Here is a 27,946-nt window from a genome sequence, read left to right on the forward strand (position 1 = left end):
ATTAAGTATAGGATAAAGTTCATTTATAAAAAAAATATTGCGAAATCCTATATTAGAAAAAAAAAGATTTATACCCAGGAGCCACCTTAACCTTTTTGCTCATTGATCAGACTTCAACAACTTGACAAATAATCAGTTTTGAAGACAATCTACATGATCAAGTAGATTATTTACAAAATAATACTGACTTTTACAATTAAAAATTAAAAGTATTACCTTATACATTTTCACGCCGCATAGAAAAATATTGGGTACGAGTTGGTTGAGTACGAGAGGCCGAAGCTTCAAGTTACGAGTTAACATATATCCGATTTTGTCCCTATTTGAAACTGAATTGGTAATTGGTGAGACCCGACGAGACTGGAAACGAGAGGCGCGTTTTAGAAGATTCAAGTAATTTGTCAACATTGGAAAAAAGTAAACAAAAAAATCTTGTTTTTGTTCTGTGATCTGAATATCTGTCGCTGCTCCACGAATACAAGCTGATTATAAATGACCAAAGAGCTAACTGAGAGTGTATTATAAATCATTTATAATTTAATTCCCATGGCATAGTCATAGAGCACAGGTACTTGTTTCTATCCATGGGCATGGGAAGACCCACTATCAAATGATCAACGTAAATATACGTTGATAGTGGGTCTTCCCATGGATAGTAAATTATAAGTGCCTGTGGCATAGAGTGTTCACCCTTGGTTGTGGGGGTTATGATCACAGATCCTTATGATCACAGATCCCGCTTACTGTTTGTCAGAATTTCCCGGGATACATGTCAACTCGTACTTTCGGCAACTCGTACCCTATTTTTACCAACTCGTACTTCTACCAACTCGTACTTCTACTAAGTCGTACCCAATATTTTTTGACATTATAATATGTTATCGACTCATATCCGTAGATATGGATATTTTAACACCCTGAAGTAGATCCATAGAATATTTGAAAAGGATATGTTTTACTGAATATTGCGATGGACATGTCGTTTTTCTGTAGAAACTATTTTTCCATTATAATGCTTCATATTTTATTATTTTCTAGCTGTTCTACTGATAGGATTTATATCTAAAAAAATTCCTCAAGTGTTTCGCTCGATCCATAGAATATTTGAAGAGATTTTTTACTGAATACTGTGATAGACACGTTGTTTGTTGATGTGTTAATATTTGTGTTATATAGATATGGAAGTCAGTTCGTTTTCTCGTTTTCTGATTATACAACTCTTTAAAAATGCCTATAAGAAATAAAATGTATTGGTTTAATGTTGTATAATTATGATGCATAATTTTATTTTATAATTCAGTTTTACTAACACTTATATGCATGCAAAGGCACTTGCCACCACGTTTTTTTTACACATTATTGTTCCTATAAGAAATTGAAAAGTAAATATGGCACTTGAATAAACAAATTATTTTTTATAGTTCGCGTGCCTGTGATTAATTGATCATTGTTTCACACCTGAAGCATGTCGATTACCAGTTAATCGGCACTTATTCACACACGAAGCGTGCTATTAATTAACTTATCAACACAACTTCACACCTGATCTAAATTGCCGTCCAAACAATTTCAAACAATCAATTCTAAGGAATACTAATGATTATAATCATTTGCATTTGATAAGCTTTGATATACATGATATATTTAAAGCAATTATGATTGCATTTTATTAACAATAAATTTTTTTTTTTATTTATATGTTGCTATAATGATATACGAAAGAAAATTACAACAACATATAAATAATATCAAATAAAGCAAGGGTACGAGTTGGTAAAAATAGGGTACAAGTTAGTTGAGTACGAGTTGTCGTGTACCCATTTCCCGTATCCAGCTTACACTATGTACGTAAGCAATTATCATTTTCTTTGTAATTTCCTGTGTCCTGTTAGACTTCATTTCCCATTTTCACTCCGCAATAATTGACTTTCATGTGTCATGCCTACAAAAAAATCAGCAATCCTGCATCACGCTTAGACCCCAATGATACCCACTGGGTTAATACACCTTATCGCTATTTGTCCACCATTACTGGATATCACACAGGTTCCTGTAAATTTTGACGTCATTAAACAAAATATCTGATGCCACAATGGAAAAGTTCAAGTGGCCGGGATTAGCGATAAGGTGTATTTGTAAAGCAAAATTATATCCGGGTGAAATTTGATCCGGAGGAAAAAATGTCAGTCATACAGTAGTTGTTGTTATTTTTTTATCAGGAGGAAAATATTTCCCTGGGATATTTTTTCCTTTGCCGTGAAATTCTATCTGGGTAGTTAACTTGTTGAATAGTTATCAGAAAAAACTTATCCTTTAAAAATACTATGAAATAATAATAGTGTATTTGAAATAAAGCGAAATTGTTAAAAAAAAATTTTTATAATGGGAAATAATTTCACAAATTATCATTGAAAAAAAATCCTGAAATATTCAAGTCAATATCATCCTTTTAAAAAGAAAATTATCATGAAACATAGGGAAGAAAACCAGAAGTAATTTCAAAGATGGTAATTGTGAAAATAATATCTTACATGATTAAATAAGGTTAGTGAAATACATGTAAAAGTGAGTTGTTTTCAGATCTCAGTACAAATATAAATTGAAAAGTAAGGTAGAAATATAGTTGCATTACTACTGTTAACAGTAATAGAAGAATTTGATTATGATGATATTTTTAACTATATAAATAGTTTGTTCTGAGGACAGAGATGTAGTTGTTTATTATATGGAAATCAGATAAATCATAGCATAACAATATATTGGAACAAAAGCATATTTAACAGCTGGATAGTATTTACCTGTGAAATGTTATCTGTCTTATTAAATCAAGTTGTAAGTCATCTTTTTATAAATGAATATATCAAAAATAAGATTCAAGGAAAAATTTCACTATGAAATAGATTCAGAAATATATTAATATCTTTAAAATATAAATTGCTCATAATTAACTCCCTTTGATAAATTATGCAAATTTGTTCTACCTTTGTGAAACATTTTATAATTATAGTCAGGTATATATTGATTGTGAGTAACTTGCATAGTAGTTAATGGGACTGTATTTCACACAGTTCTGTGAAATATAGTACAGCAAATATATACCAGTACATACTATCCGCATATTAACACAGATAGATTTTCACTCCTCTGGAATTATTCAACCTGTGAAATACCATGCGTGGAAAAAAATTACCAGAAACAAATTTTCCTCAGGGCCTAAAATAAAATTTCATTTGTTTGGCATTGCCGCCCGACCCACTGAAAAACTTGCCGCCCAAATAATTTTATTTGCGTTTCAGAAATTTATTTTTTTTTATTTAAAAAAAATCGAACTTGTGCCGGAATTTGATCGTATCCGCCGAGTTTGTTCCTGGCTTTACTTATTTCAAATCACGATCTTTAAAGCGCTTGCCTTACACTGTATTGGGAGCAAACATTTAAATGACATGGAATAGAAAAAGTCTGCCAAAAGTAATGTCAAAGAGGCCGACAGGGGAAAGCATCTCCCTATGCTGCAATGCATTGGTTAAGGCCAATAAGGGAGATGGATTTAATCAAAAATCAAATTTTCAGCTATTCTTTGAAAGAAACGTTCTGAGACACCTTGTAGAGGACTCAAATTTTATCTTTTGTAAAGCAGAAACAGATGATGTCTGCTCGACTTTGTCGCTTCATGAGATAGAAGTTTTTCACCGGGACATCACAGAACAAATATGCGTGGCTCTTAAATTTGTTGAATATGCGTGGCTCTTACATTTGTTGAACTTATTAAATATTTGAAATTTATCATTGACAAATCTTCCCTTGAACCAGAGAACAATGTATCTACTATAGTCAGAACCACAATGATGCATTCAAGATAATTATGGCTGTAATCACCAAATCTTAAAGACCAAAATGGTCCCAGATTTACAGGTTATAGTAGTTTTGTACCAGTAGATGCTAGCCTGGTACAAAACATACATATTTTAAAGACTAGCATCTTGTGTCAATTGAAGTACTTCCCCCCTTTTCTTAATAACATGAATAAGATAATTCTTAAAACATAAAAGATACTGACAGAAACATATTTATAAACGTATCTTGTGTACTAGTGATGAATAAAATCCCCTCCTTTTCCACAATTCTAAGGGCTCATTAATTTATCTGTATTCATGTAATGCATGTCCAGATTTCTGTTAATCAAACAAGCATTACAACCCATAATTTATTTATCTGCAAAAATTGTCTGTCCTGCTGCATATTTCCATTTTGAATTTATCATACGTTTTAAACCTAGCCCTGATAAACCTTGCACTTAAGTATATTAGTATAAACACCATGTCTATTTGTGCCAACCTTTCAAATTTTTAATATTTTGCTATCCTAATTTGGTACAGATCCTTTATCCTCAAAACTTATCAGGGGCAGTAGGCGTGTTTGTATGGTAGTTTGTCACACCTTACATGTATGATTACTAGCCTCTAGGTATTGGTTTGAGCCCTAGTTGGGCAGTTGCAAAATTAAGGTTTGATTTTCATGTCATATGTGGTAAGGTTAGTCAGTTTCCTACCGCAGGTTGGCGTTTTCCTTCAAGTACTACAGTTTAGTACGCCACTAAAACTGACTGCCATGAAATTACCCATATGGTGTAGAAAGTGATGTTTATAAAACCAAGGCAAACAATCAAAGTTTTAAATCTTTGTCCATTTGTACAAGGAGCCGTAGTGGTTGAGCCATTTAACTTATGGTAATTTTACCAAACTGTGACCACAACTTCAAGATGTGACATCAGGCCTCTGTTCAATGGGCAGTCCCACAATAAACATTCAATTTTCATGTCATACATCTTATATGGTTAATTTGTCAGTTTCCTGCCTCAGTTCTGTGTTTTTTTCTGGGTACTTTGATTTACTCTGCCAATAAAACTGACTTTCTTGCATGAAATTATCCATATGATATAGAATGTGACATTGACGGTTGACCCCTTTCAAAGAATCCACCAGCATGTACACACAACAATGCTGCAATGCTTTAGACAACATTGGTCTAGAGACTTCATGATTTACATGTATAAAGCTTTTAAATGTAAAAAAAAAAAAAAAAATCCCTACCTACCTACCCACCTGCTGATAGTGTGGGTCGGCAATGCCAAACAAACAATTTTTTAAGGGTGGCCCAGGATAAAAATCACAGAGGAAGAAATAAACCGTTACATATTCTCCCTACTTTTATTGAAAATATTAGTACACAAAGTATTGGGTTATTTAAAGTTTAATAAACTTATTCATGATCAGGTATATATAAGTTCATGAAAACCAGAGACATATAATACAAGAGATTGGCAACTCGGCGAAATCCCGTAATATCACACGGCCAGATTTAAACCTCGCGAGATCTCTTTGGGTAATAGTCATTATCAAAGTATTAAAAGTACTCGAAGTAAGGATGAATGTTTAATCATAAATTAACTGTTTCAGTGTTAAATTTAACATAATTAATTAAATAATTTGAGTTCATACATAATTATTTATTTCAATGTCATTTTAATTTTTATTTGTATTATTGAAAATTAAAAGCGACATAATTTGATATTGAATTAAAAATAAAATCGATATTAAATAATTAGCACTTAATAAATTCAGAGTTTATTTTATTTGACAGTTTCATAATGGGTTTCTATTAAATATACACCTGTCTCTGAGACATAATTTCACAGTGTGACATGTATATTAGACTTGAATTATTCGATGGTCAGGTAAATCACAACCTGTTAAAGAGTTTTATTTGACACCTGGTACACAAGAAGTTGTTACACCACAGGTGTCCACACTCTTTCCAAAAATACTATTTACCAAATATAAAATTAATAAATGTGTAGAAAAAAAAAAATGTTAGTTCATTATTAATTGGGCTTGTATTAATTTTTTTTTTATGATTGTCGGTAAATTGGTTTTTAAGTGTTTTTTTCAAAATTTACATTATGAGCTTGCAGTGAGTTGTTTTTTATGATTGTCGGTAAATTTATGGTTTCTCCTTTTAACAGATTGTGTATTTAGGACTTACATTTAATGATCATTTAATAGAAAAAGGCAATATAAGTCTTACTTTTGACCTCGAATATAAAGAGATTAAACCAAATTTTAAGTGTAAGGAACTGCTAAATATACGATAAAAACTCACAGCAGCAGGTATTGCTGCCTTTTCATGTAACAATTTTTGTAAGAAGAAAATGTTTACTATGTTATACAATATACTTCTGTTAACTTGGCAAGTTAACTTCAAAGCATACACCAGTTTTAATGCCATATTGATATCTAAATGTTTCGAAATGTACATGTTTCCCTTCTTCTTTTTTTTAACTTTTGGACAAGTTAAAATCTCCTTTTAGTTTTGAAACAGACATGCACATGTGTAAATAGTTTTACAACTATTTGACTTGATTTGTAAGTTAAAACCTTTTTCTTTTACTTTATACAAACTGCACGAAAATGTGTCTACCTTTGTTGTTGATCAGGCTGATTTAATTGATGGTTGCCTAACGTCCAGTGGAAAGTATTTCATATTTTTTATATATTGATGTGCGAGTGTATGACATTTCTTTTCTGTACAGTATATGCAATATAATATTTTACTCTCCACAAGAAACCAAATGACACAGACATTAACAACTTTAGGTAACCATAAGGCTCTATTTCACCATTATCACAAGCCGTACAATTTTATATTCTTGTTTTTTTTTTTTTTTGTTATTTTTTTCCCACAGTAAGCACATCTATAAAACCTATAAACCAATTAATTTGGTGTGGCTTTTGGATAAACCAAATTACATCTGTAAAGAAACACCGACATGCATCCCATTATTCTGAAATGAAAAAGACCAGTCAGATTGAAAATCAGAACATGTATTTATGTATACAAGATATCTAGACTATCACTACATATGATTCCATCCTTTTTCAATAATTAAACCAAGATATAAGTGAACAAAAATCATTCCAGGTATAAATGATATTTTTATTATCAAACATTCACTTATAATGTTACTGTCAATGATAACTGAGAGCTTCATGCTAATTTCCCTGCAACTGATCTGGTACAGTTCAACTATATGCAAATTTTGGTATCTGTACAGCTAGGGATATATGTATGTATCATTGATGATTACTTTTATAAATTGCATAAAGTCTGAAAGGGAGAAAGGCAAGGTTCTTCATGTTCATTGTATGTCTCATTCACTGCAAATATCTCAATTTGTTGTGTAATCAGTTGCTCTGTGCCTTCCAGTGGTGCAAGAAAAACATCAGCATGACAATCAAATTCAAGTGTACATATTTTTTCATTCTCAAATGGCTGTTCTTTTGCTGCATAAGTGTGGTATGAGTGTTCATCTAACAAGAGTTCTCCTTTGTCTTCTTCTGAAGTAATAGAAATTTCCTCAGAACGAACAAACTCGACCAGAGATGTGTCATAGTTGGATGATCCTTTTCATCTTCAGTGTGGATTGAAACGGCAACAGATATCTCCTCCATAATGGTACCAACAGTCGTCCATGGTAGAGGATTACCTTTCATTTTAACTCCTTTTGTTAACATACTACATCTTTTCCTCTTTTGGCATTCTAAATTAAAAAAAAATAATATTTTAGAGTTGAAAAGAAATTTGAATTTGTAGAGCCTATTATACAACATCTATTTGTCTTACTTTTAAACTTTACTTCCTACATGTATGTCATACAACATTCTGCAGGTTTTTATTACGCTAAATCTTATTTAAAATTTCATTTTGTTATGTATAGGCCTTTCAAGCTTGCTATTAGGTACAAATATTTGATATGTTTGTCAATTGTTAAACATCGTACAGTAAACATACAATGTAAGTTGCTGACATTTATTTAGTCTCTGATTCTATCTCATCAGGGTCTGGAAGCATGGGCGGATCAGCCATTTTAAAAAGGGGGTCCCAACCCAGGATAAAGGGGGGTTCCAACCACATGTACCCATTCAAATTCATTGATCTTCAAAAAAAAAGAGGCTGGATCCGTCAATGGGAAGGAGTTTACAAAATGTAAACGGACAGAAAGTCACAGGACATAAAGTCACAAATTTGGTAGGACAAAAAGTCACAAATAATCTGTTGACAACTGTTTGAATATATAAGAGAAATGTCTTTTGAATATTTACTTTTTAATACATATACTCATATTGAAGTTTAATAAGTGTGTCATTTTATTTTAAAAAATAAAGATTTATTTAATTTTAATCATGCAAAAGAAAGATTTCTTGGCACCATGAAGCCATTTAAGTGCCAAACCAGTTTGACATTTTGTTTTTTTAACAATTATTTGATCATCTTTGATATGTTTTTGATATATTTTGTTTACAAAGTTGGTTTATATACAATAGTTCAAGAATAGAAATAAGCGTTTTTTGTTAAAAGAAAATAATCAGAAAAAATGAATTGTGACTTTTTGTCCTGTGACTTTCTGACACTGTCCTACATTCATACAATAAGAGTATTGGAATAACTGCATGAATTGAAATCAGAAAAGTAAAGACAAGAGGAAACAATTGATCAAAATATGAAAACTTGAGAATGATGGAGTGCTAAAATAAATAAAGAATAGAGAATAATGGGCAAAATTTATAAAGAAAAGAGGAATATATTTGGAATGTGTACATGTTCATGTCCATGGTAAACAAATACCTGCTGATCTTATTTTAACAAGATAACATTTGGAATTAATACAGGCTCATTAAATTGCATATTTATTCGATAATTCTTAAGTTTTATGAAAAAAAAGGTAATTCTTGCAAAGCTGGATTTGGGTATCAATGTGAAAATAATAAATCACCTTTGATGGTATTTTATGAAAACACTATTTGATCAAAATATACGAAAATAGTATCATTTTAACAGAATAACAATCGGGAGTAGAATAACACAATAAAATTGTATATATAATCGTAAATTTCTATGTTTTATGAAAAAAAGGTAGTTCTCGCATATCTGGATTTGGGTATCAATGTGAAAAAAATAATTCACCTTTGATGGTATTTTATGAAAACACTATTTGGACAAAATATACGAAAATAGTATCATTTTAACAGGATAACAATCGGGAGTAGAATAACACTATAAAATTGTATATATAATCATAAATTTCTAAGTTTTATGAAAAAAAAAAAATGGTGGGCCACACCGGTGTCCACCGGTTCTACAGCAAAAAAGAGGGGAAGCTGAATGGACCGAATTTAAATTGGTCTGCATTTGATTATTATCATCGTCTCAGCACATTATAGTATAAACAAGATGAATCTTTTGAATTTACTTACATGCTTTAGCTGTGAAAACAATCAACATAAATGAGAAAACAAATCTGTAAGCGTATCGTCTCTCTTAACAAAAATGGCGGAATTTTCTCATCTCGATCCTCCTTCATCCCAGGTCACATCATAATCCCAAGTACTTCCGGTAGCCAAGTGATTTCATTGGCCGTTATATAGACTCTACTAGAGTTGCCAATCTCTTGTATTATATGTCTCTGATGAAAACACATGGAAATATTTAAGAATAATATTGAATGCTTCTTATTGTAAATAAATTTTTATAAAAAATCTTTTCATTATTCTGCAACCAAAGTATGGAATAATTTACCACTCGAAATAAAAAGATGTGGAATTATTCAAGAAACATTGTTTTAATCACTTTCTTGAAAATTATATGCAAGTCAAATAATTTGTTTTCCTTTAACAAAACTTTATCAAATATTGCCACTTATTACCATTTGTATATTTGAATAAATGAATTGTGTATATAGAAGGGGTATAGGAGGGGTCCTGATCCCGAAATCCTGGGCTTAAAAACACGAAATCCTGGGCTGAAAAATACGAAATCCTGAGGTCCTGAAATCTGAGAAAAAGAATTCCCGGATCCCGAAAAGGTCAATCCCAAAATCCTGAGCTTAAAAACACACGATCCCAGAGTCCCGATAAAGGTCCTATCCCCCCTCTATATACTAGTAATATATATTGTAAATTATTATATATTGTATTTTAATGTATGAATGAATGTTAACTGTATGCATGTATTTTGTTTGTGGGCCTTAATGAAAATTAGACTAGTTCTAATTGAGTTACCCTCTTTAAGGTAGCACTACAGTCAGAATTTTCTGACTCCAACCAACAGTCTTTAAAGATTAATTTCTCCAAAACTACTCAATGGATTTTTAAAATCGTTAACTCATTATAAAGCTGAAGTATTAATTCTTCTTAATCTGTAGATCAATTTATTTTTGGTATAATTAATCTCAAATAATAGCTCCTTAATTGTCAAAAAAGGTGTCTTCCAACTTGGATTAAAATGGCACATTCAGGTCAAATGGTAGTAAAAATTTGTTTTCATCACTTTAATCAACCATACCCTATATACTAAACCGTGTCTCAGATTTTTGATATATGCCTCCAGTAAGAAGATATATTGATTTAACTGCTGGGTGCCAAACCTCATTTCACCTTTCATCTTTGGACACCTATAAATTCATTTAGAAACAAATTATCCAAAAACTGTTACACGGTATTGTAGAAAATACTCCCTTAAATCACATATATCAAAGTCAAACCAAAAGGGGTACCCATGAAGTTTCTATGTTCATATTTTTGCTAACAATTCTCATGAAAAATTGTTCTGAGAAATGACCTAAAAACTGATTTTTCCCCCTTAGAACCCCTATAAATGCATCAGTAATACAAAAGTTCCACTGAGAACACCCCAGAAGTGTTCTGACACCATTATTTAACAATATAACCACACACTTTGTGTCTTTGATGCTCTAATACTGTAAATTTTGAATTATATGTGCACTGACCAACACTAACTTGGTATTTGGCGGGAGTTTGACGTCACAGATTTGACCAACATCTGTGATAGCCCCGCCTCTATCCAGACAGTCTAAGATAATAGAATAACAGGATTGACCAGCTGCATATAATCAATATTTAACATCACTATTATCACTATAAAGAATGATTTTCATTTGTATTTAAAAAAAATATACTATGAAGTTATCTAGAACATTAAAATTATGAAATAAAAGACATGTTCCAAAAAAGATCAAGACCATTCCCTTCCTGGAAATAGACTGTCCCACATGATTTTTGAGTTTTATGGAATTGATAATTTTCACATAAACTTAAAATTGGTTAAAGTGCCGAAAACTCCTAACAGAAAACAGATTCAGAGCCATATTCTTCTTGTTTGTAGTAAGAACATTAAAAGTTTAGGTTTGTCAGAGGCTTTCAAAGATACTTTCACACTCTTATCCATATATATATAGTTTTGTTCATTTTGGTTAGTTTTTTTTCCTTTAGATTTTTGCCTTTTTAATAACTTTTCCCTTTTCTCTGTTTACTTCAAAGCTATATAAATTATTTTTGTTGTAATACACATACAATGAGATATAAGACCACACTATTTATCTTGTGGTCAGTGATTAACAGCTGGACACTGGCATCAACAGATGATTGACATATTAGCCCTCCTAAATGCCTATATATTTAGATAAATTACCATGTGCTTTTATTTACATAAGTTCATTATCAATATACTGTTGTGATATGATAATGATTTTTGGATTTTTACAAACTGTGCAGAATAATACTTACGTCAAAATTATGACATTATTATGTGATAAAAAAAATATCTTATAAAAATCACTGATAGACTAGTGCTACCTTAAATAAAGAATTTGTTATTATTATTATTATTATTATTATTATTATTATTATTATATTCATTGGGGTGTAAAACGTTGACCAAATATAAAAAACAAAGTTCATTTTGTATGATGTTCGGAAGCACTTCATTCTAAAAATGTATGCACGGTCAAAGCTTTTACATCCCTATGAAATTACTAAAAGAAACATTCAATAGTATTTGGTATGCAGCTGTATTACCATTGGCACATCTCATTTCTATGGAGATTGATTAGCCTTCAGTCATGGTTCATTGACTTTAATGTTCATCATACATTATAACAAATGGACAAATATGGCCATATTTTCACCTTACATGTACAAACTACTCTGTGAACAGACTAAACTGTGCAGTTTGAAAATTTTTAAGGCCTGACATCGGCTAGATATAAAGTTAAATGTATTTTGGATTTTAATGGGCTTTTTGTCGAGCCTTCGACTTTAGTCGAAAAAGCGAGACTAAGCGATCCTACATTCCGTCGTCGTCGGCGGCGTCCACAAATATTCACTCTGTGGTTAAAGTTTTTGAAATTTTAATAACTTTTTTAAACTATACTGAATTTCTACCAAACTTGGACTGAAGCTTGTTTATGATCATAAGAAAGTATCCAGAAGTAAATTTTGTAAAAATAAAATTCCATTTTTTCCGTATTTAACTTATAAAAGGACTTAGTTTTTCTGCAAGGAAACATTACATTCACTCTGTGGTTAAAGTTTTTAAAATTTTAATAACTTTCATAAACTATCCTTGATTTGTACCAAACTTGGACAGAAGCTTGTTTATGATCATAAGATAGTATCAAGAAGAAAATTTTGTAAAAATAAATTTCCACTTTTCCTTATTTTACTTATAAATGGACTTAGTTTTTCTGCGAGGAAACATTACATTCACTCTGTGGTTAAAGTTTTTAAAATTTTAATAACTTTCATAAACTATCCTTGATTTGTACCAAACTTGGACAGAAGCTTGTTTATGATCATAAGATAGTATCAAGAAGAAAATTTTGTAAAAATAAATTTCCACTTTTCCTTATTTTACTTATAAATGGACTTAATTTTTTTGCCAGAAACAAAACATTCACTCTGTGGTTTAAGCTTTTACAATTTGTATAATGTTCTTAAACTATCCTGGATTTCTACCAAACTTAGACAAAAGCTTGTTTCTGATCATAAGATATTATTCAGAAGTAAATTTTGTAAAAAAAAATTCACTTTTTCCGTATTTTACTTATAAATGGACTTAGTTTTTCTTCCAGTTAACATTACATACAGTCTGCAGTTAAAGTTTATCAAACATTTATTAGATTCATAAACTATCCTGGATTTTTTTACCAAACTTAGAAGCTTCTTTCAATCAAAAGACAGTATCGAGAAGGAAATTTTTAGTGATGTTTTTCCTCATTTTTGTTGAGTCTGCGATTAACAGCAAAAGTAGGCGAGACACTGTGTTCCGTGGAACCCTTATGAATTTTTTTACCCTAAAGTGTTGCTAGCCTATTGCAATTTCAACATTTGCATAATCGAAATGACAAGACGTATCTCTGTGTTAACAGTTTATTACATGTACAATGTACATGACATGATCATGATGTATTAACAATTTTCTTTTTTGCCGTTCATGATTTATTGTCCATGGTCCATAGAATATAGCAAGATTCGAATTCACAAAATCCAGTTCACTGTCAATTTGGCACAAAACTGTAAAAATTATTAGTTACATTTGTTGTAATTAGTAAGACTAGATCAACTTATTCGCCAACATGGCTGAAATTGTCAGTCATAAAGATTCTGAAAAGTTGTAGTCTTTACAAATGTACATAACTTTATTATCAAATTTTATTTATAGAATTTTTAAACATGCAGAACACACGGGAAGAATTGATAAGTGTTGCAGAAAGGGGAGAACTTGATCAGTTTGTCTCTTTCTTGAAATTGGTAAGTATGCTGAATCTTCAATTTAAAGCTGATTCATTATTATATGTTTGAAACTGTCTTTGTTAGTGTTGGTTTATCATGAATTCAAGTAATCAGCACTTTTTGGCTTTTATGCAGAATTTGCAAAACATGAATTTAATATAAATATCCACAATTAAAAATATGATTTTACCTAAAAAATCAATGAAAATTGGTACTAAAACAAAATAAATTTACATAGATTAAAAGTTAGGTAATTTTCAACATGTTCAAAAACATACTGAGTTAAAAGATAGACACAATATATCGTTAATTCAAGGATGGACCATAATATTCAAGAATCAGAATCAAAATTAATCATTATTTTTTAAAAAACAGATATACAAAAAATGTACTTATCAGTACATTTGTATCATAGAAAAAGGTAACTTGCCTCATATATACCTGATCATGACATAACATATTTTTACATGGCGATGACCGTGAGGGCATTCCAATGTATTGTTGCCACAGAGATTTCTACTTGTGTAACTTTTGTGTTTGACTGGTAACTGATCTATAAATTAATGGACATTATCGAGTGCAAAATAACATTCCTTATTACTAGTCATAAATTAATTTCTCAATGAATACTCATAAAGATATGTTTTTGTTTAGAACATAATTAATATTATTAAATGTATATATAAAAGTAAAATAAATCTTTAATATTTATGCACATGTACTGTGTACAGAAAAATTGTGTTAACGAGTGTGGAAGAATATCTCAAGAACATGTTGTGAGAAAATATGAATGCCTACTCAAATCCATTCTATTAGAAAAATTGAATTATTACAGAAGAGCATTCACTATAAACTTGTACTGCATTATAAATAAAATAGTAGAATAAAAAGACCTACAAATGCATGAAAATAATATATACATGTAACTGTTATACACAAATATTATTATAATATATAACAAAGTATACTGATTTGTATCACTACAATATAATGGTTATTACGGTGGGGCTGAATACCCTGTCATTTATTCATCATTCACGCACGAACTTGTCGCAGAAAAAAATATATATGTGTACATGTACATGGACCTCACTTTCAGGTTTATAGAGATGTGATTTTTTTTTCTGAGACAAGTACTTGTGACAATCAACAATAACTTGCTGTCATCCCATGTTCAGTACGTCAGTACTTTGATTTTTCTTTAGTGTAAAACAGATGGGCATGATTTACAAGAGGTGTTGAGTGGCTGTAGCAAGCCTCAACTGGATAAATTATGGGACAGTATACAACAGAAATGTGCCACTACATTTATGAGTTTAGAGGTTGCAGAAGAGAATGAAGATCAAATGCAAGAGGTACACTACCACATTGTTAATATGTAGTCAAATCTGCTTAAAAGGTCAACTCTATTTGTCTAGTCCCACTGTAGAAATTCTAAATTGGTATATCGCCTCTCTTGTAAGGTTAATTTTCCTATTCTGTTATAACGAAACTTATGTATACAACACCTATGGTTATAAATGTTGGTTTGACTGAATTCACAGAATTATTTTATCAATTGCTGTTTTTATAAGCCAGTCTAATTATGGTTTACATTTGTCCATTCATCCACTGACTGTCAGTCTGTAAACATGTTAAAACTTAAAACAATTACTTAAATTTCCTTTTTACCTTCTCTGATGTTATTTTAACACAACATAAGGATTTACATGTACTTAAAGTCAGCTCTTGATTTTGACAGTTTCAACTAAAGCAATTGTTTACATATTGTGCACTACATGTACATGCATACATTTTGTAGGATCTATTTTTCTATGATGATTTACAAATGTAGATATAGGTTCTTAACATAACAGAATTATATCAAATGTGAAATAAATTTGTATGGTATATGTGAAGATGACCACCAAAGCAAGGCCAAACTTCGACCACCCACCCAGTAACCTATATTAACTCTACCATGTGATAGTCACTCATCCCCCTAAAAAACCGTTCATGATGAGGGTTCAGATGCACACTGAAGTACATCTCATTCTTGTCAAATTCACTGTTTCATGTTTTAGGAATATTTTCAACCAACTGGTGATTTTCAACTGATTGATTAAAGTTGCCTTTTTGTACTTTATCACCTCAAAACCACATTTTTCTTCCCAACACTAAATGAGCAAGGATTTTACCCGGTACTTCCCAAGGTATTTTAAACTTTATCTGACATTTGGTCTAGTTAATGTAGGGACTGAACTGGACTGAAAACCAATTTAAATGGTCATTTTGTTTGTTTCTTGTTTCATATAAAAAAAAAAATGGATTATTTACTGGACACTTTGTCAAGTTAAGTAACAGCTTTAATTAAAGTTTTAAATTGGATTAAACCCATTTTCTTCAGTCATTTGCCAATATCTGATAGACCTTCTGAATGACAGATTTTCAAATTAAATATTGTTTTGTCTGGTTTTATTGTCTCATCAGGTTTTAAAGATGAGAATTGCATGTTTTATCCACTGCAGATGTTTGCATGTCATGTATTAAGTAGATTATTAAGTAAATACCATATATATATCTTACTTTCAGTATGCTTTTCTGATTTACAGGAATTAGAGAAATTGCTAGAAGTTTTGGAAGGAGTTGTAAACCTAGCATCAGCAGCTATAAATCAACAAGAAATCTATGTTCCTGTCTCCTTATATTCCACTTCAGTTGTCCTAAATGGTACTTTTTATTATTTACATGAAACAGTTAAAATACCTTTGTGTCCTAAAATGGAGGAGGGGTTGCTGTGCAGTCTATAATTTCTATTAAAACTAAAATCATAATTGAGTTGAAAGAGCCACATAAAATACTGTGCTTGATAATTTCATCTTTCTTTTTTAGGTTTTATCTGGTTTTAAACTGTTTTATTGGATTATCTAGGTACTCATAATTCTCAACCTTTAAGTAAACTTGATTGCCATACATACATCATCAAAATCAGGATATTCACTTTGTACACAGATTATTTTCTCTAATTCATATTCTTGAACATGTTGATAATACAAACTAATTAGGCCAAAGATTTTTCACTCAAAAATTTGGGAGAGCAAGCGATTTAAAAATTTTGATAGAAAAAAAAAATTAAACATAAAATCATAGGTTCTGACATTATAGATCAAAACAAGATGGTATAAAATTTGATTTACCACTTGCTTTTGACATTTCTTTACTTTTAGCAACTATTGAAGTTTTCCCTAGTTCACAGAGACCAGGGAATTGTCTGGACTTAATGCTTACTTTTAAATGCAGCATATATATGAATTCTTGTATTAGGGAGCAACCATTTAACTTCAAAGGGGGGGAGGGGAATTGTGTTTTGTCCGAGTCTGAATTTTTTCATGCAAACTGTGATGAATTTTATTTAGTTTTTCAACGCTTTCAATCAAATTTTATTTTTTCAATATTTAACACGGTAAGGTATGGGGAAAATCTGGATTCAGAATATTTTTTTTGTCATTTGCTTGACCAGAATATTTGTTTTCAATCAAATTGGTAATCAGAATATTTTTTCTAGAAAAACCATACCCCCCTTAAAGTCAAATGGTGGTTGCCTTACTGTTAGTTTCTGAGGACATCAGATCTTGAAATGAAATGGTATTGAATAAATATTTCAACTGCTTACCAGTCAGAGCTCTGACATAAACAAGTCAGAATAAAATGACTTCTTCAAGTCAGAAAATGTTTTGAAATTCTGACCTGTACGGGTCAATTTTTGTTTTGCGTAGTTTTCCATCGAGTCCGTCAAACCAGAAGATATTTTGAATTTGCCGCCGATCTAAGACACATACGATCACGTGGTTTTTTGTGAGAGATCACATGTTTGAGAGTCGTTGTTTTGGGAGTTTCTCGAACGAGAAGTTATTGAAAATATAGTGATTATTTACGTTTTTTTAGTGAAAATCTAGGTCAATGTGGTCATTTTCAGAAGGTAATACATATTACTTCCGTATTTTCATGGCCATTTTAATATTTTTTGCGTGTGAAGAAGGTCTTTGCAAGTGATTTTGTTGCTGTTTCATGAAGGCGCGTGACCTGTAAATACGGACGCATGGCCTTTGAGATGACCTGGTGTCTGACAATTCTGACTTGTTCAGGTCAGAAAATGTTGTTATGATAATGAACTGTTATTTTTGGGAGACAACTCGTGTTGTCTTAAACAGTATTAACATTAATAACCAGTCAGTGCAATTTTAAAAGTAAAATTATTGCTTAGAGCTGAACATCATCACGTGATTTTTCTATTTTTAACTCAATCATGAATTGACTTTTAACCTTTCCGAGTTTGCGGCTTATAAATATATTTGTTTTTTCGTTTCTCCCAATGAGAAAAACGATCTTTTGAATATTGATATTAATGAAATGAAATTGGAATAATTTTAATAAAGGAAAAGGGAAGGGTTTAACTAAAGAACCGAAATATTTTTTTATTTTTTTTTTTAAAATGATTTTAACTTGAGAACATTAATAAAGAGATTCACAAAACGGGTTTTTCAATTATGAACATGGAATATGATAATTAAAAACAAATCAAATGAAATGTAGGGTAAGTCTCCAGGGATCACCCTACCCCTGTCATTTGACAATGTTGAACAGTCGAGATCCCTGCCCCCTAAACTCAATTTGTTCTCTCTGTAAAGTATAATGAAATATACCAGGCTAGTCTCTATGGGTTGCCCCACCCCTTGTCATTTGAGAATGATCTTATATCTTGAAAATGGTTGAGATCCCCACCTGTAAACCATATATATTCTTTTTTATAATGTCAAATTGATTTGAATGAAATATACCGGGCTAGTCTCTGGGTTTACCCCCTCCCCTGCCATTTGCGAATGTTCTTATATTTTGTAAACGGTCGAGATCCCCACCCCTAAACCATATATATTCTTGTATGGGAAAATAAAACAAACCAAATGTAATATAGGGGAAGTCCCTTTAGGGGGGGGGGGGGGGGGGTTCACCCCTACTGTGTCAAAACATGTAAATGGTCAAGATCCCCACCCCTGAACCATATATATTAGTGTAAGGGACAACAAGACAAATCAAATGAAATAAAGATAAAGTCCCTTGGGGTCACCCCACCCCCTCATGTTCGAAAACTTGTAAATGGTTGAGATCCCCACCCCTTAAGCCTATATATTATTATATGGGACAATACAACGAATCAAATGAAATAAAGGGAAAGTCCATGGGGGTCATCCCCATTCCCTTTTTGAAATGGTCTGGATCACCACCCCTAAACCATATAATATTCCTGTTTGCATTTCAAGAAGATTTGAATGACATACAGGGTCAATCCCTAATTATATGGCATATATGTTTTCCTATGAAGTTACACATCTATAATTCTTACCCCAGATGCTTAGCCACATAAAGCATTAACCTTTTATTTGAAATATAGATAGTCTTTGTTTCTACAGAAGTGAGAAGAACATTGGAAGTCAGTATGTTCTGACTTATAAAAGTCTGAATGTTCTGACTTATGAAAGTCTGAATGTTCTGACTTTAATTTAATAAGGCCAGAAAGACTCAGAATGATCTGAAGATAATGACTTGTTTTTAATGTTAAGAGTATTTTAGAATATGAATGCTCTTGTCATGCTAGTACCATACGAAACCCTGACAAGATTTTGTTCCCAAAAAAATATATATTAAGAATAACAAGTGTACAATTGAACATAAATTACAAAGTTATAAATGTTGCTAAAAAATCTATTTAAAAAACACCCAATAGATAGTTGTAGTGAAAATATTATGTATTTATATGTACCACTTCTTGAAGGACAACAAAGTCACCAAATTTAGTCTGATTTTCTAAGTATTTTCTCATCAACATTTTTTTAACAGAACATGATTTGACCTGTTTAAGTCAGTTTACAGAAAAAAAAATCCGATCAAACTAGGTTTCTTTATCTTAGCCCCCCACCTTTTTCTCCTTATCTGAATCTGCTACTGTTGAGTTAATTAATTGATATTTTTTTTTAAGAAACAATTCAGTCAAATGGTTTTTAGAATAATGTTTTTTACAACCAAAAGTTCTATATTTTAACTTTACAGAAAAAAAGTCATGAAAATACAGATATAAAATAATTGTTTAAGATATAAATTTGATGAAATTTGTTAAAAAAAAATACATTTGAATATAAAATATACCAAATACATTTTTTTATAGTCCTCAATATTGTGACTTGAGGGGACCATATTTCATCAGTCTTTTATCTGGTTTGTCATACATTTTAAAATCAATATGAAAATTTTAGACTTAAAAGTTGACACAAGTTTAGCTTTGACTGACTCTTTGAAGTCAGAACATGATTTGACCTGTTAAAGTCAGTTTACAGAGAAAATTAAATCCAATCAAAACTAGGTCTTCTTCTTCTAAGCCCCCCTCCTTTTCCCTTTTATCTGAATCTGCTACTGTTGAGTTAATTAATTGATAAATTTATTAGAAACAATTCAGTCAAATGGTTTAAAATAATATATTTTACAACCAAAAGTCAGAACATAATTTGACCAGTTTAAAACAAAATACATTTAAATATTGAATAATCAATATGCAAAATAAACTTTTTTATAGTCCTAATTATTGCGCTGTATGGGGACCTTATTTTGTCTGTCTTTTATCTGGCTTTTCCGTACATTTTTAAATCAATATGAAAAAAACTAGACTTAAAAGTTGAAATAAGTTTAGATGGGACTGACTTTTTGAAGTCAGAACACGATTTGAACTGTTAAAGTCAGTTGACAGGAAAAAAATGACCTATCAAAGCTAGGTGTTCTTCCACTAATCCCCCTCCCCACTAAATATCAATCTGCTACTGTTGAGTTAATTGGAGAGGATTATCTTAAGTTGTTATAACTTGTATCCAATCCTATTGTATATTTAGACAATAAAATATGTTTAAACTATTAAAATATAAAAATTTTTTGCAACCACAAGTTCCATGTGTTAACTTAACAGAAAAGAAAAGTCATGAAAATACAGAAATAATACAATTTTTTTTTTAGATAATTTGATGAAAATCTCTAAAAAACAAAATGCATTTGAATAATGAATATATCAAATAAAAATGTTCAATACATTTTTAAATCGATATGAAAATCCTGGACTTAAAGTTGAAATAAGTTTAGTTTTGACTGACTCTTTGAAGTCAGAACATGATTTGACCTGTTAAAGTCAGTTTACAGAAAAAAAAATCCAATCAAACTAGGTTTCTTCATCTTAGCCCCCCCTCCTTTTCCCCTTATTTGAATCTGCTACTGTTGAGTTAAAAAAAAAATTAAGAAACAATTCAGTCAAATGGTTTAAAATAATATATTTTACAACCAAAAGTTCCATGTGTTAACTTAACAGAAAAGAAAGGTCATGAAAATACAAAAATATAATAAAATTTAAAGATGATTTGATAAAATTTGTAAACAAAATATATTTGAATATAAAATATACCAAACACATTTTTTTTATAGTCCTCATTATTGTGACTTTATTATTGGGTGTCTTTTATCTGATTTTCCCATACATTCTTAAATGCATATGACAATGCCAGACTAAAAAGTTGTAATAATTAGCTAAAGTGAAGTTTTTGACTGACTCTTTGAAGTCAGAACATAATTTGACCAGTTTAAAACAAAATACATTTAAATATTGAATAATCAATATGCAAAATAAACTTTTTTATAGTCCTCATTATTACGCTGTATGGGGACCTTATTTTGTCTGTCTTTTATCTGGCTTTTCCATACATTTTTAAATCAATATGAAAAAAACTAGACTTAAAAGTTGAAATAAGTTTAGATGGGACTGACTTTTTGAAGTCAGAACACAATTTGACCTGTTAAAGTCAGTTGACAGGAAAAAAATGTCCTATCAAAGCTAGGTGTTCTTCCACTAATCCCCCTCCCCACTAAATATCAATCTGCTACTGTTGAGTTAATTAATTACTGAGTTTTTTTTAGAAACAATTCAGTCAAATGGTTATTAAAATATAATTTTTTTTTGCAACCACAAGTTCCATGTGTTAACTTAACAGAAAAGAAAAGTCATGAAAATACAGAAATAATAGAATTTTTTTTTTTAGATAATTTGATGAAAATCTCTAAAAATCAAAATGCATTTGAATATTGAATATATCAAATAAAAATGTTCCATATATTTTTAAATCGATATGAAAATCCTGGACTTAAAAGTTGAAATAAGTTTAGTTTTGACTGACTCTTTGAAGTCAGAACATGATTTGACCTGTTAAAGTCAGTTTACAGAAAAAAAAATCCAATCAAACTAGGTTTCTTCATCTTAGCCCCCCCCCCCCCCCCTCCTTTTTCCCTTATTTGAATCTGCTACTGTTGAGTTAAAAAAAAAAATAAGAAACAGTTCAGTCAAATGGTTTAAAATAATATATTTTACAACCAAAAGTTCCATGTGTTAACTTAACAGAAAAGAAAGGTCATGAAAATACAAAAATATAATAAAATTTAAAGATGATTTGATAAAATTTGTAAACAAAATATATTTGAATATAAAATATACCAAACACATTTTTTTATAGTCCTCATTATTGTGACTTTATTATTGGGTGTCTTTTATCTGATTTTCCCATACATTCTTAAATGCATATGACAATGCCAGACTAAAAAGTTGTAATAATTAGCTAAAGTGAAGTTTTTGACGGACTCTTTGAAGTCAGAACATAATTTGACTTGTTTAAAACAAAATACATTTAAATATTGAATATGCCAAATAAACTTTTTTATAGTCCTCATTATTGCGCCGTATGGGGACCTTATTTCCTCTGTCTTTTTTATCTGGTTTTTCCGTACATTTTTAAATCAATATGAAAAAACTAGACTTAAAAGTTTAAATAAGTTTAGTTGGGACTGACCCTTTGAAGTCAGAACACGATTTGACCTGTTAAAGTCAGTTGACAGAAAAAAAATGTCCAATCAAAACTAAGTCTTCTTCCTTTAAGCCCCCTCCATATCTGAATCTGCTACTGTTGAGTTAATTAATTCATAATTTTTTTTAAAAAACAATTCAGTCAAATGGTTTTTATTGTCGAGCCTGCAACTTTTGTTGCAGAAAGCTCGACATAGGGTATAGTGATCCGGCGGCGGCAGCGGCGTTAGCTAACTTTTTAAAAGCTTTATATTTTAGAAGGTGGAAGACCTGGATGCTTCATACTTTGTATATAGATGCCTCATGTTACGAAGTTTCCGTCAGTCACATGTCCAATGTCCTTGACCTCATTTTCATGGTTCAGTGACCACTTGAAAAAAAAGTTCAAATTTTTTGTAATGTTGAATTCTCTCTTATTATAAGTAATAGGATAACTATATTTGATATGTGCGTACCTTGCAAGGTTCTCATGTCTGTCAGACAGTTTTCACTTGACCTCGACCTCATTTCATGGATCAGTGAACAAGGTTAAGTTTTGGTGGTCAAGTCCATATCTCAGATACTATAAGTAATAGGGCTAGTATATTCAGTGTATGGAAGGACTGTAAGGTGTACATGTCCAACTGGCAGATGTCATGTGACCTTGACCTCATTTTCATGGTTCAGTAGTTATAGTTAAATTTTTGTGTTTTGGTCTGTTTTTCTCATACTATATGCAATAGGTCTACTATATTTGTTGTATGGAACGATTGTAAGGTGTACATGTCTAGCAGGCAGATGTCATGTGACCTTGACCTCATTTTCATGGTTCAGTGGTCAAAGTTAAATTTTTGTGTTTTGGTCTGTTTTTCTCATACTATATGTAATAGGTCTACTATATTTGTTGTATGGAACGATTGTAAGGTGTACATGTCTAGCGGGCAGATGTCATGTGACCTTGACCTAATTTTCATGGTTCAGTGGTCAAAGTTAAATTTTTGTGTTTTGGTCTGTTTTTCTCATACTATATGCAATAGGTCTACTATATTTGTTGTATGGAACGATTGTAAGGTGTACATGTCTAGCGGGCAGATGTCATGTGACCTTGACCTCATTTTCATGGTTCAGTGGTCAAAGTTAAATTTTTGTGTTTTGGTCTGTTTTTCTCATACTATATGCAATAGGTCTACTATATTTGTTGTATGGAACTATTGTAAGGTGTACATGTCTAGCGGGCAGATGTCATGTGACCTTGACCTCATTTTCATGGTTCAGTGGTCAAAGTTTTTATCTAATACTATATGCAATAGGTCAACTATATTTGGTGTATGGAAATATTTTATGATCTTTATGTCAGTCGCACAGGTTTTATTTGATCGTGACCTCATTTTCACGGTGTATGGAATGATTGTAAGGTGTACATGTCTAGCTGGCAGGTGTCATCTGACCTTGACCTCATTTTCATGGTTCAGTGGTCAAAGTTAAGTTTTTGAGTTTTGGTCTTTTTATCTAATACTATATGCCATAGATCAACTATATTTGGTGTATGGAAATATTTTATGATCTTTATGTCAGTCGCGCAGGTTTTATTTGACTGTGACTTCATTGCACAGTGTTAAGTTTTTGTGTTTTGGTCTATTTTTCTTAAACTATATAAGTAATAAGTCAACTATATATGTTGTATAGAAGCATTGTTAGCTGTACATGTCTGCCTGGCATGGTTCATCTGACCTTGACCTCATTTTCCAGGTTCATTGGTCTATGTTTAGTTATCTTGGTTAATGTTAAGTTTATGTGACAGTTGTTATAAAGCTTAGCTTTATACTAAGGACTATCAACATAATATCAGTGATTAGTATAGAAGGCGAGACATTTCAGCGTGTGCACTCTTGTTAAAATAATGTTTTTTAAAACCGAAAGTTCCAAATGTTAATTTAACAGAAAAAAAGTCATGAAAATACAGAAATATAATAAAATTTTAAAATAATTTGGAGAAATTTGTTAACAAAATACATTTGAATATTAAATAATAGTATACCAAATACACTTTTTTATAGTCCACATTTTTGTGACTTTATTATTGGGTGTCTTTTATCTGAGTTTCTTATACATTCTTAAATGCATATGACAATCCCAGACTTAAAGTTGCAATACTTAATTAAAGTATAGTATTTTACTGACTCCTTGAAGTCAGAACATAATGTGACTTGTTCAAGTCAGTTTGCACAACAGGATTTACCTCAATGAAATATTAAGATATCAAAAATATACCAAATTATCTTTTATATATATAGTTCTTATAATTGTGACTTAATTTTTTGTGATTTTTTTCCCTACTTGTATCCATACATTCTAACAATCACATCACAATCATGATAATGCACGACTTTTACAGAACTTTGCAAGCCATTTAGTTTTTGACGGACTCTTTTAAGTCAGAACATGATTTGACCTGTTTAAGTCAATTTGTCCGAACATGCCCATTTGACCTGTTCAAGTCAGATTGCAGAACAAATTTTCCAATCAAAGCTAGGTGTACTTCCTTTAAGCCCTGCTTCTGAATCTGCCATTTGTAAATTTATTTGATAAATGTTTAGAAACAATTAAGTCAAATGGTTATTTATTTTAGGGGATCTTACATATATTTCTTATGTTCTGACGTTCCCATACTTTCATTTAATATCATATGTCAGTGCCCCACTCTAAAAATTTCAATAAATTTAGTTTTGGGCTGACTGTTTTAAGTCAAACCATGATTTGACCTGTTTAAAAGAAAATGCATTTAAATATTGAATATACCAAATATTTTTTAATAGTCCTCATTGTGACTTTAGGGGACCTTTAATATTTCCTCTGTCCTATATCTGGCTTTCCCATACATTTTTAAATCAATATGACAGTAATAGACTTAAAGGTTGAAATAAGTTTAGTTTTGACTGACTCTTTGAAGTCAGAACATAGTGTGACTTGTTTGAGTCAGTTTGCACAACAAAATTTACCTCAACATGCTCAATGAAATATTAAAATAATAAATGTTTTGCTCTTGATAAATTTAGCTAAAAGTGAATGAGAATAGATCCCTTATTTTTTCCTTGGTAAATTTGAAGTATTGTCATGGTACTAGTAAATGTATCCAATATTGTATTTTGTAAATCTTTTGATATTGACAGAAAATTGTATGATCCATTTTTTCTGCTTTGGTTTTTTTTTTGTATTTTGAAATGATTGAATTTGATGAGATAAATATATTATGTTAAGATTCTGGAAAGAAGAAGGTATGATGAGCCCCACTTTTTAAACTCTTTGATTCGAAACTAGTAATCACTATATTTTTATGGAGATTGATAACAAAGTGGTAGTAATGACTGCTTCAAGTCGGAACAAAAATGACCTCTCTAAGTCAAAATGCATTAAAAAGGGACATAAATCTTATTAGAATATGAAGATATTAAGTCACAATATTTTATGCAAAAGCTGACCTGTAGAAGTCATTTTATGATAAATTAAAGTCTGACATAAACTGACCTGTACAAGTCATATTCTGTTGAGTGCAAGAAGGGAGACAACACTTACATCAAATTATATCTGACCTATGGAAGTCATTTTATTCTGACTTGTTTATGTCAGAGCTCTGACTGCTAACAATGATCTTCTTTGAATTACCATAAATGGCTTTCCTCCTGCACAGGACATGACTTATAACTAGCAACACAGCTGTGTCTTGCAAGAAGCAGGAACTGCTCATTCTTTCAGGACACCTGTGTTCTCCTCCAGTTTTTTTGGATTATCTAGAGCTGTTCTTTGATGTGTGTACATTTTAGCTTTTTAGCTCACCTGGCACCTTCACATATTTAGTCTGAAGTATTTGAGTTTTCTATGATGAGTTGAAGATCAAGTTTATGTTGCTCAAATTACTGTTTTTTGGACTTTGAAAATTTCAAGAAAATAACAGTTATACAGACTATTTTCTAAAAGCCTTCTATAAATGGCTTCAAGCTTTTTTTGTGAACAGGATCACTTCTGTCATTTCTAACACATCAAATTAAATAAACATATTAGTTAAAATAAGAATGAATATGGACTTTTTCAAGTACACCTATTAAAAGAGCACTCGACTTAATTCGCTCAGCACAATGGTTTTTGGGGATTGTTAAGAACTTTCTGTAAACAGTAAAGGCTAGCACAACAAAAAAAACAACTGAATAATGTTTAAAATGTTACACGTGTAGCATTAAAATCTATGTAATAAAGCAAAGCCAGCAGATAATCTGTAAAAGTCTTAGATTGATTTGCCACAAAATTCCATTTGGCACATGTACAAAATGACACATATCTTTTATTCAGTATTTTTGCTGTTTTGAAATTGATGCACTTTTAAAAATTTCACAATGCTCCTGCCTACAGTATGGGTCATAAACTTTAGGAACAAGATTAATGTATTTCAATTATTTCAGGATTGCTTTTGCCTTTGCCAGAGAAAGCAGAAAAATTGAAAAATGCAATGTCACATTTATTTGAAGTTTGGTGGCAGAAAGAGATACAGGGGGCAGAAGAATTAATGTCTAACACATTTATCTATCTTTTGCAAAGGAGTCTGCAAACTCAAACAGTAAGTCATCAAAGACAAATGAAAAAAATAAAAGCCAAAACTGATTATTTGTAAGAATTTATTTTTAAACAGACAAGACAAAGCTGAAGTATGTTTCAAGAGAATCTCCCTTGAATCGTGGCTTTAAATTTTGTTAACAATATGAAATGCTTAAAATTTCATGTAGTTAGCCTTCCTAATAAGTAGAGAATTTATTGGTATTTTCAATAGATGTTTTAAAATTACTAATTTAAGGCATGTTTTTAATCTCCAACTGCTTTTACCCTTGTCTGTCCATACCTCAACACAACTTTAGTTTATTGTTGTCAACTATCTTCTTAAAAGCTTAATATTTTAGAAGGTGTATGCTTCATACTTTGTATACAGATTGCTTATGTTACAAAGTTTTTGTTTGTCACATGTCCATTGTCCTTGACCTTATTTTCATGGTTCAGTGACTACTTGAAAAAAAGTAGATTGTTTGTAATGTTAATTTCTTTCCTATCATGAGTAATATGATAATTATATTAAGTATGTGCGTACCTTGCAAGGTCCTCATGTCTGTCACACAGTTTTCATATGACCTGGACCTCATTTCATGTATCAGTGAACAAGGATAAGTTTTGGTGGTCAAGTCCATATATCAGATACTATAAGCAATAGGTTTAATATATTTGGTGTATGGAATGATTGTAAGGTGAACATGTCCAACTAGCAGGTTTCATCTGACCTTGACATCATTTTCATGGTTCAGTGGTCAAAGTGAAGTTTTTTTAAGTTTTGGTCTTTTTTTCTAATACTACATTTGTATAT

The 27,946-nt window shown here is 30.9% G+C and overlaps 1 protein-coding gene and 1 long non-coding RNA gene across 5 annotated transcripts in view; one reads left to right on the forward strand and one right to left on the reverse strand.

Annotated features, from left to right (window-relative positions):
- The first annotated feature begins 314 nt into the window (after positions 1-314).
- Positions 315-27,946, forward strand: part of LOC143063659 (condensin-2 complex subunit G2-like) — an 87,986-nt gene continuing 60,354 nt past the window's right edge. The window contains exons 1-5 of one of the 4 annotated variants that reach the window (XM_076235926.1): positions 315-417; positions 13,576-13,664; positions 14,852-15,001; positions 16,238-16,355; positions 27,000-27,154. In XM_076235926.1, the coding sequence (XP_076092041.1) occupies positions 13,587-13,664; positions 14,852-15,001; positions 16,238-16,355; positions 27,000-27,154 (501 nt within the window). In that variant the 5' untranslated portion in view covers positions 315-417; positions 13,576-13,586. Of the gene's footprint in view, positions 569-13,575; positions 13,665-14,851; positions 15,002-16,237; positions 16,356-26,999; positions 27,155-27,946 lie in introns of all 4 variants that reach the window. The other 3 variants (XM_076235929.1, XM_076235928.1, XM_076235927.1) reach the window with 3 other exon arrangements.
- LOC143062263 (uncharacterized) lies at positions 6,973-9,580 on the reverse strand. Its single transcript, XR_012974648.1, has 2 exons — positions 9,312-9,580; positions 6,973-7,597 (listed from the first exon to the last, which is right to left on the reverse strand). It is a non-coding gene; the product is annotated as an uncharacterized LOC143062263 (long non-coding RNA).

The sequence above is a fragment of the Mytilus galloprovincialis genome, chromosome 2, assembly GCF_965363235.1.
Source record: "Mytilus galloprovincialis chromosome 2, xbMytGall1.hap1.1, whole genome shotgun sequence".
NCBI lineage: Eukaryota > Metazoa > Mollusca > Bivalvia > Mytilida > Mytilidae > Mytilus > Mytilus galloprovincialis.